At 42.0% G+C, this 10,884-nt stretch overlaps 2 protein-coding genes across 2 annotated transcripts; both read right to left on the reverse strand.

Moving 5' to 3' along the window:
• Positions 1-2,610: 2,610 nt before the first annotated feature.
• On the reverse strand, positions 2,611-3,570 carry LOC116599385 (olfactory receptor 52H1). The gene has a single exon (XM_032359199.1). The coding sequence runs from the start codon at positions 3,556-3,558 to the stop codon at positions 2,611-2,613; it is 948 nt and encodes a 315-aa protein (XP_032215090.1). The 5' UTR covers positions 3,559-3,570.
• Positions 3,571-9,141: 5,571 nt separating this feature from the next.
• LOC116599801 (olfactory receptor 52H1-like) lies at positions 9,142-10,080 on the reverse strand. Its single transcript, XM_032359775.1, has one exon. The coding sequence runs from the start codon at positions 10,078-10,080 to the stop codon at positions 9,142-9,144; it is 939 nt and encodes a 312-aa protein (XP_032215666.1).
• Between the last annotated feature and the right edge of the window lie 804 nt (positions 10,081-10,884).

A 10,884-nucleotide genomic window follows, 5' to 3' on the forward strand; every position in this document is an offset into this window, starting at 1 on the left:
GTAAATGTATAGGATAAACTGTTGGAAGAGACTACCAATGTATGGAAGGTAAATAATGAACAGAGAGCATTGCTTGTTTAATTTAATTTTTTTTTATTCTATTTATTTACTTGAGGAAGAGTGAGTGAGAGGGAACAAGAGAGGGAGAAAGAATCTGAAGCAAACGCTGCACTGACCACAGAGCCTGACACAGGTCTCAATCCCACAGCCAAGAGATCATGACCTCAGGGGAAATCAAGAGTCAGACACTTAACCAACTGAGCCACCCTGCTGACCCCATTGCCTAATTTTAAATAAAAGATACAAATAAATGTCCTTAAAATGATGAAATGATGTGATTCACAGACCTGTACCCCTGGGGATAAAAATATATGTTTATAAAAAAAAAATAAAAATAAATAAATAAATGAATATCCATAATTTACTAGCTTAGGAATAAAACATGTAATATATGAAAAAAAAATGATGAAATGATGGACTTAAATTATGGCCTTTAAATTCATGTCTTCGATCATTATTAATAGACCTTTTGGAGGGGCACCTGGGTGGCTCAGTTGGTTGAGCCTCTGCCTTCAGCTTGGATCATGATCCTGGCGTCCTGGGATCGAGTCCTGCATCGGGCTTGCTGCTCAGCAGGGAACTTGCTTCTCCACCCCCCTTCCCCTGCCTGCCTCTCTGCCTACTTGTGACCTCTGTCAAAAAAATAAATAAATAAAATCTTAAAAAAAAAATAGACATTTTGGAGACATTCCCCTACTACTAACAGTAGAAATGCAAAACCCAGGCAAAGAATAACCAAAAAAAAGCTTAATCATGATAATTGCCTGCAAGTACCTTCACAACAAGCCAAACTATGTTAGATAAAATAACAAAAAACATGCAAGCTCATTTGATATATTAAAATTTTAAATATGATATGCATGGAAAGGCATTACTTCAGAAGTATATATAGGCTTTTACTATGAGGCTTTCACTATTCCACTCATAGCTTTTTATTTAATTATAATTGCAGAATAACAAACTTTCACTATATAATATAAATGCTCAGTAAACGTCACTACTCACACTTTCAAGAAACAGTATGCACATTTCTGTAAGTCTTTCATTTGTTTCCTGTGTTCATTCTAGTAATACTTATATTTTCTGCCTTTGCATACAATAATAGCATGATGTGGGTTGTATGTTTCTATTCTAGCTCTGCATTTATTTAACTGCCTTGCTGTGTGCTTTGGAAAATTCATGTTTATTCTTCAGGGTCAGTTTCTTCCTCCTAGAATGAAGTTTGAATAATTCCAGTCCCATAGGACCTGGCCATGCTCCTCCTACTCCCTTCTCTACTATTGCCACCTCACTGTGCTCTAGAAACACTGGTCTGGTCTCCCTTCTGTTCACAGTCATGTTGTGCTGTTCCCAGCCCCAGGTCCTTTGCCTGTGCTGTTGTCTCTGCCACTGTTCTCATCGCCCGTGCATGGTGCATCACTGTATTCACTTCATTTTTCTATCAGTTACATTCTCTTTGAAAGCAAAGAGTTTGTTCTCTTCTGCCTTGTGTGTCACTCTCCAGAGATTATAAGCTCCCTAAATGCGGGACAGAGTCTCCATTATTAACTGTCATAGCCTGAATGCTTAGAACCTTGTAACAATACAGTGGATACTCAACAGGAAATTCCAAATCAATGAATAATGAAAAAAAAAAGGATTATTGTAAGAACTCTAGATCTTTCTTGGAATATGATATACACTGTTGTTTCCAGTGAAATCTTTGTGCAATTAGATCTATCTTACCACGCATGTGTTACTTTCCTCTAGAGTTCCTCTGTTGATACCCCCTGTGCTGCACTGATGTGTCTGATACTTGATTCTCTCTCCAGCTCAGGAAACACACCCATAGCTAAGAGCCCCACAGCCTCCATCCAGTGGAGTTAAATGTCTACTTTACTGTCCCAGTGAACTGGCTCGACATCTCCTGACACTATCTCTGCAGCTCCCTTCCTCAGTGTGTCTTGGAGTCAAGAAGCTATGCTCCTCCACCAGCACCAGGGCTATGAATGCTGACACTGAGAAATCTCCATTTCTCTCCTCCTCAATGCAGCACTGCTGGTAGACCTCACTGCTCATAGCACTTAATTGAAGGACTTCATGTGTTGGGGGCATTGAATGGAAGCTGCAGACATACACCATGAATAAATATTGAATATTATTGTAAATTTCCTCAGTCCTTCTACACATCCCCTTAATAATGCACTATTCATTAATATTTTCATTTTACTCTCTCTTCTTCAGGATTTCTGCCTTACCATATTTTTCTCTCCATAGTTCCATGTCTTAATTTCTAAATTTGTATTGCTTTGTCCTTTTAAAGTAAGTCAACTCTATGTTTCTGCCTCTTTTTCCTGGCCATAACCTGTGCTCCTGCATATTCCACAAACAAGTCATCAAGGAATTTTTTATACATAGAACATCTCCCTCACATAGCTCATACCATTTTCCTGGTACACAAAAGCACCTGTAGGCAGTCTCACCTTACATAGAATTAGTTTTTTTTCTCATTCCTGCTATATTAATATACTCTAAAAAAATGTTGTTAGCTTTCCCACAGTACATTGGAAATCATTCTGAACCTTTGGTAGAAAACAAAAGTATAAACCTATCTCTGATCTGCTTAGTCTTCACTCCATAGACAATGGGGTTGAGTGCAGGTGGGATAACAATGTAGAGGTTGGCAAACATGATGTGGAAGGTGCGGGAGACATTGTGTCCAAAGCGATGGGCAAGGATGGAGAAAAAGGCAGGTGTATAAAACATGAGGATGACACAGACATGGGAACCACAGGTGCCAAGGGCCTTCTGGCGGGCATCCCGGGAGGGGAGACGGAAGACCGCACAGAGGATGAGGGTGTAGGAGACAGCAATGAGAACCACATCTGAGATGACCGTCATGATGGGAACACAAAAGCCATACCAGATGTTGATGGAGATGTCCGCACAGGCGAGCCGGGCAACACCTATGTGCTCACAGTATGTGTGTGGGATGATGTGTGTCCTGCAGAAAGGCAGGCGTGTGAGCAAGAATACATCTGGCAGGATGATGCAGAAGCTTCGAAAAGAGATGCCCACTGCAATCTTGATGATGGTTTTGGGGGTCAGAATAGTGGTGTATCTCAGGGGGGAGCAGATAGCCACGTAACGATCGAATGCCATGGCCATCAAGATGGCTGAATCTAGGACAAAGCTATAGTGGAGGAAAAACATTTGTGTAAGACACCCTGGAAATGTGATTTCTTGAGCCCCAAGCCAAAAGATACTGAGTGTTTTGGGAACACCAGCTGTGGACAGGACAAGGTCAGTCATGGCCAGCATGGAGAGAAAGAAGAACATGGGTTCATGAAGGCTTCGCTCCACCACGATGAGGTAGAGAAGGGTGCAGTTTCCCACAAGGGCCACAATATAGATCATACAGAAAGGAATCCCAATCCACACATGGCATTGCTCCAGGCCTGGGATCCCCACCAGAATGAAGGGGCCTGGGTTATAATTGCTCAGGTTGAAAATGATCATGGTAGAACACGATGGCACAAGTCCCAGGGCCTGAGGATGGAGGGTAGTAGAAAATAGAGTTAGGATCACTTGAGTCACTGTCACCTCCAACTACTCATCATTATCAACTCCTAAACATAAGGAGACCATATAAGTTATCTACAATAGAACCCCTCTGGAGTAAATACAGGCTGGTATCAACACAGTTGCAGGTAACTTGCATAAACCAGGATTGTCTCAGATACACTGAAACGCAGACACATTCTTCACCAAGAGAATTTGTTCCTTCCTTGGCCACCTCTGTTGATTTACACAACTTTTCCAGGCAGCCTTCCTGATTGGCTGCCTTCACTCCTCTCGTGATATAGTATACCTCTGACACAAGGCAGTGTATACTTTTTCATGGTGGTAAAAATTCTGCAACTTTATAGACATTATTGGCTGCTTAGTCTTGACAAGATCTTGATAGGATCTGCTTGTTCTGTTGTGTGGGATATTAAAATTTGCTCCAGGATACACACTGGCTCTTTCAAGGCTCCCAGACAACTACAACTCTTACATCTGTGAGGTAAACACAGTTTTGGATGAGGTAAACATCCAAAAATTTGGTCAATTCAACAGTACAGGCTGAGTTCCTACTTTATGCTTGATAATATGTGGAACTTCAATAAAAATTAGAAAAGTTCCATATATATGAGGCTTATGAGTCCCTCCTCCTCCCACACACCCCCAAAAAATAATTTTCTAGTACCCTATACACTATACAACTGTATACCATCCTAATATCTTGACTTAATAATACTCCTGGTCAAGAGTCCAAAAGGACTGTTTCCTCCCAAACCCGTATTCTATTGGATAGACCCCTTATTCTCTCAGATATGCAGGCACTTTCTTATTTACAATCTCAAACTTTTTGATCCGTACTTACATTCTCTCATACATTTTACCATAATAGAATCACCAGCCCATACTCCTACAAAACACACTCCCCCAGCAACCTGCGTCACACATACTCCTCACATACATGTGTGCATCACACACACACACCACACATGCACACACCACACATGCATATACACATCATACAAACATATCATACAAACACAAGCACGCATACTAAGAAAAATAGAAACAACATATTTCATGATTGGATTTTGGTACTGTCATTTCTTGTGTAAATTCCCAGAATTTTTACTTGGAGTGTTGCTCTTTTAAAGACCAAGTTCCCATGCCCTCTTCCGTCTCCAGCAATGTCTTTGCATGGAAAGTTATTCATAAGTTACACTTCACCAACCACACACCAACCACACACAAGGCTCAGCTCTCCTTGGAGCAGCATTGACAGGAAGCTTGTGATGCTCATGTTCCTGCACCTCTGAGTCCAGACAAAGCTCACCCTCAGCTTCCTGCAGACCCCCACGTTTTCACTCATTCTTATACCCAGTTCACCAGACCCGCATCTGCCAGACTAATACTTAACACTCTCCACTCTGCTGCTTTTGGTAAAACAGAAGCCTAATGTTCTCTTCTTTTCTTTCTGACCTTCCCTTATCTATATGTGAAAACACTTTCTGAAGCCACAGAAAGCCTCCTGTACAGCGTCTCCGTTATTTAGATTCTGGGCTCCGGGAACACATCCAGAGTTCAGAAGGTGGCCGCCTTTTTCAAGAAAAAAATATGGGATGTTTAGCCAAGATTGCAAAGCAGCAGTGTCTGGCCCAAAGTAAGCATGGGCTATCATACTTCTCTCTAGAGATCACATTTGATATCATCTGTATGAGCCTTTGCAGTCAGACCACAGAGTGAAGAAGAGAACAGAAAGATGCATCCAAGCTAATGGGAGTAGCCTGGGCACACACCCACACACCAGCACACTTAGTCCCATTCTTTAGGTCAGGGCAATGGGTCCTTCTCACATGTGTGACCCAGACCTTTGCAGACAACAGTTACTTTGACCATGCTTAACCCAGGTGTATAATTGCATATCTCTTCAAATATTTTGCCATTCATTTGATGGAGCATCTGTGCAAGTCTGGTGACTCTGACCTGGGCTTCTACATGGGAATCGTTCCAGAAAATAAGTAACAGTCTCAGTGCATGGCTCCTGTAGACAGAGCCCTGAGTGTTCATCACCCCCCGCCACCTTCCATCCAAATTCTGGGTCAGGCCACACCCCTCAAACAGCCATCACTCACCTTATCATGGAATTGGGCCACAGAAAGAACAGTTGTGCTGACAGACAGCCAGAAAGTCTGCAGAAAGGGATGACACACCAAACAAAGAAATATGTAGAGGGGAAAGCAAGAGATTGTGGACAGATCAATTCCCTGCTCCTTTATTGTTTCTGGTCAATATTCAATGTGGGGAAAAGGTAAATAGAGAGGACCTGAGGGACCCCGGCATCCTCTCACTCTCAAGGGAAGAGCATCAAGACGTTATGGTAAGTGTGCCCAAGCCTGGGAGTTGATACTGCCTCTGGGTGTTTGTTTTTATTTTGCATTGCTCATGAGCTGGTATGCCTGTGGGAATAGGGCTGTGCACTTGCCCACCTGTCACACTGAGGGTTCCAGCTCATGCCCTCACTCCTCTGACAAAAGGCTTGGACAAAGCACGTACTATCTGTTAGGAGGTGATAATATAATACCAACCTCTTGAGATTAGAGAAGGGTTAACAAACTAGGTAGATCAGTACTTGAGAAAATGTCTAACACAGTGGAGACTCATCACACATTTCTTAGGAGGATCACATGGCCCTTGCCAGGTGTTCTACTGCTTTTTAAAGTGGGGCCCTGGCATCGGCTTTCATGGGCTCTACAGTGGATCTTTTCTTACCCTGGGAGACTAGTATATACATATATAGCTGTGAGCATGAACACTAGAAAACAGGAACGTTGGTTGTTGGTGTCTCTACTGGGACAGGAGTGGAACAGATCCTGGAGGCTCTTTGCTTTGATGGCCTAAGTCAGTATGTTCCTCTTGGCGATCCAGTGGCTGCTGCTTTGCAATCTTGGCTAAACATCCATTTTTTCTTGAAATCCATCAGGTCCCAAACTGCATCTACCACCCACCCCTGGACCTGCACTCGGTGCTCCTAGGCTCAGCAAGTGTCACCTCACTACTCAGGAAAATTAGAGGGTCTTTCTTTGTGTTCCTTCCCAACATCTCCTCAAGTGAGATCCTTCTCTGTCTCATTGTCTAGCTCCTCACTTCTTACCTACATCACTCTATGACTTCCTAAATGATCAGTTTATTTCCCTTGTGTCTCCCTCCTGCAATTTCCTGTCTGCACATTGCTCCTCTTACCCTGTGAGTCTGATCATGTCTGCCCTTTCTTAAATCCCATTTTCTTCTCACTCTGAGTCCAGACACCCGCTTCTTTCTTTAGTTTTTTGATCTTCATCTCCAGCTTTGTCATGTTTTCCTTAATGGACACAGCCCAAATGAAAACTAATACCACTTTTATTGATAAAACCAATATGAATAATAAAGTACCTTTCTGTGGGAAGTCCCTTAGATGTGCCACTGACACTATTAGGAACTTGGAGGCCCAGGTCTCGGTGTGTACCTGAGAGGCTCTTATCCCCCAAGTCAGCTCCCAGACTGATGTGGTTTGGAGTGGTGTTGGGTTCTGGAGCTGATGGTCAAGAAAGAATTCTTGAGATTTTTTTATGCAAAAAAAGTGGTTTTATTAAAGCATAGGGAAAGGACTTGTGGGCAGAAAAAGCTTCTGATGGCCCAGGACTGTGAGGAGCAGCTGATTATATACCTCGAAGTAGGGGGATATAAGGATAAGTGAAGTTCCAAAAGGATTTTCATATGCTGAAAAAGACCCATAGGATACCAGATGCCTTGCTATTGCCAAACTAAGGTTGTTTGTTTTTCCCTCTAACAAGGCATTAACATCAAGACAGTTGGGAACCTCCTGGGGGATCAGTACACTCTGTTTGCCTCAAGTATTTGTCAAAGGGATGCAGGCAGGTTATAACTGAATCTACGTTTCCTTCTACCTTTGTTTCTCACTTCAGTTCACCTTCCTTCCCACCTCCACTTGATTGGCTTCTTCCCATGATTCCCAGTTGTTGGAGCAAATATCATTTTTGGCCATTATTGAAAGGAAATTTAGGATGTTTTACTGCTCTATACTGGGAAGAGGGACATAAGAGTCCCGTAAAACTACATCCTGTAAGAATATGATTAACTACTGGTACCTTCTCTCTATGAGTTATCTGATGATAGCCCCTTCTGTTCTTCATGGCAGGAGTGGTTGTACTTCTCTAAACATCTCATTATCATCTAATTTATATACGCTATGAATTATGAAACCAAATCATTCTTATCTCTCACACAGACTACAGCTTAAGTCTTCACCCTTGTGCAATAAGAATACAGAATTCATGATAGAGGGGAAAGTATGTTAATCCTTTTCTTATTTAAAAAAAAATATTTATCACTGTTTTTTTCCTGCCTCCACTGTGTATTCTATTTATGCTTCATGATATTTTTTATGGTGTTTAAAATGCATCAAATAATTTTGGAGAAAAATATCTATGATTGTTGTCACACAGAAAAAGAACATACAGTCAAGCCGTAGTCTCTGGATCCACAAAAACAATCTTTCTTATTATAATTCTATGTTGAGAGTTACTGTAGAATGGTGGATCTAATCCGAATGGGGTGGGAAAACAGTAGAAGTAGAGAGATCATGTACAACTCTGGTGTTTACATTCAGGGGAAAATGAGGAATGTTGAGATGAGTGTGGGGAGAGGGGAGATGCTCACACTCAGTGGGAACTCCAAGAGGTTGTATAGAAAGAAGCAATACGCTTTGAGGGCATCGTAGAGCTGCAAGAAAACCAGACAGCAACTATTGTCGACACTTGACAAACACCAAAAATAGTTAAACTTTGACGAATTCACTGACTGAGTGACTCCCTCTGACCCAATTATAACCATGTTAAGTTTGAAGAGAGAATGAATCATACAAACAAAGATACATGGTTAGCAGTAGCTGACATCTCTTTGAAGATATGAAGAGACTTGCACCCCCAGTTCTTCCAAATGCCCAAATTTCAATCCCACATCTTAGTCTGTACCTATTTCTCCTTCTTATTGACCACAGGAAGTTAGGATTATCTTTATGTTTGATTCTTAGGGGACTCTGGCCACTCACATCTCATTTGGCTTTTTCAAGATTGAGTGAAAAATGAACATTAGGTTCCTGATTGTGTTCATCCTTTGTCCAAAGTAAATGCCTGCTGTCTTACATTTCATGATTATTTTCCATTCATTTATATGATAAACATTCCTTATGCACCTATGACATGCCATGACCCTTGTTTGATGTTGTCTAGAAATGAATTGGAGTAACCAAATATACTCATATATACTATTTTCTATACTCACATTTATTTATTTATTTATTTTGCAATGGAAATACCTGATTAGATTATCTGCCTGAAATAACAAAGAAGGAGAACCATAGCTCTGATTAATAAGGAACTTTTTCATCTGTCCCTTCTCTGGACCCTTGGCCACGGATTCATTCTCTAACCTAATATACACTAAGAACTTTCCCCTACCCACTCAAACTTTAGAACTTTAACACTAGCAACCCTGGGGAAAGAGCAAAAGAATGACTTTGTCCCGGATTTGCTTGGTCTTTACTCCATAGACAATAGGATTGAGTGCAGGTGGGATGACTACATAGAGGTTGGCAAAGAGGATGTGAAAAGTACGAGGGACATTATGCCCAAAGCGATGGGCAAGGATGGAGAAGAATGCTGGTATATAGAACATGAGGATGACACAGACATGGGAACCACAGGTGCCAAGGGCCTTCTGGCGGGCATCCCGGGAGGGGAGACGGAAGACCGCACAGAGGATGAGGGTGTAGGAGACAGCAATGAGAACCACATCTGAGATGACCGTCATGATGGGAACACAAAAGCCATACCAGATGTTGATGGAGATGTCCGCACAGGCGAGCCGGGCAACACCTATGTGCTCACAGTATGTATGTGGGATGATGTGTGTCCTGCAGAACGGTAAACGATTTACAAGGAAAACACATGGAACAAAAACACAGAAACTTCTGAAGGAAATTCCCACAACAATTTTGATAATCAACTTGGGGGTCAGAATAGTGGTGTATCTCAGGGGGAAGCAGATGGCCACATAGCGATCAAATGCCATGGCCAGGAGTATAGCTGAGTCCAAGACAAAGCTGTAGTGCAGAAAGAATAATTGCGTGAGGCAACCAGGAAAACTTATTTTCTGGGGACCAAGCCAGAAGATGGTAAGGGTTTTGGGGACACATGTGGTAGACAATATCAGGTCTGTCATGGCCAGCATGGAAAGGAAAAAGAACATGGGTGCATGAAGACTCCGCTCCACAGCAATGAGGTAGAGAAGGATACTGTTGCCCACAATGGCCACGAGATAGATAAAACAGAAGGGGATGCTGATCCAGGCATGGTACTGCTCAAGGCCAGGGATGCCCAAAAGGGTGAAGTCTTCTGCGTGATAGCTACTCAGGTTGTACATGGCCAGTGTGGTCTGAAGAATAGCTTCTGTATCTGAAAAACAAATTGTGTATAATGAACCTGAGTAAATTGTATTGTAATTCTTCCTCCACCTTCTCCTTTGGGCCAGCTCTCCTCCTTCCTGTCTGCTAAGAGTGAACCTCCTAGTGTTAGTAAAAGCTATGCTCATTTCTTCAAGAAAGATTCCTTAGACACAATATTCTGGTAGTAGTCACTTGGTGTTTCTGGAATTTTCTTCATACTGTTCAAAATGTTATTTCCATTTTAGAGATAAATGTCCCTTGGATCAATGTAATTCCTTGCTATACCGATGTGAGTAGAGAAAACCACAATCTAACCATATACAGAGAAAGAAACTAAGAAAAGTGGGGTACGATGGGAAAATAAGGAGATAATTAACCATGACAGACTCCTACTGGAGGCAAGGCTTTACACAGTATCATCTCACTTAGAATAACTTACTTAGGTAAGTATTTTCATCCTCCTCATTTATTTCTTATTGTTTTGCTATAGACTCTAACACTGTGACATAACCTTACCCGAGATCTCATCTTGCATAACAGACACAGCCAAGATCATTCCAGTCCACAGCTAATCCTCCTTTAAGCTGTCGTGCCCTATCAGGTGATTTTTCGGGAGACGACACACTGTTAGATGCCTAGCACTGAGAAGAGGCCTGGGATATAGGGGAGTCAGTATGGAAAACCTAACTCTCCAACAGCAGTATGTCCAGCACACTAACATACGTGGGATTTGCAGACCAGAATGTTCTTTGAGATTGATGTTTGGTGCCTCACCATGGAGA

This window comes from Mustela erminea, chromosome 9 (assembly GCF_009829155.1).
Source record: "Mustela erminea isolate mMusErm1 chromosome 9, mMusErm1.Pri, whole genome shotgun sequence".
In the NCBI taxonomy this organism is placed as follows: domain Eukaryota; kingdom Metazoa; phylum Chordata; class Mammalia; order Carnivora; family Mustelidae; genus Mustela; species Mustela erminea.

Coding starts and splice junctions, on each gene's coding strand:
- LOC116599385 (XM_032359199.1), bottom strand. CDS start 3,558: ATGATCATTTTCAACCTGAGCAATTATAACCCAGGCCCCTTCATTCTG.
- LOC116599801 (XM_032359775.1), bottom strand. CDS start 10,080: ATGTACAACCTGAGTAGCTATCACGCAGAAGACTTCACCCTTTTGGGC.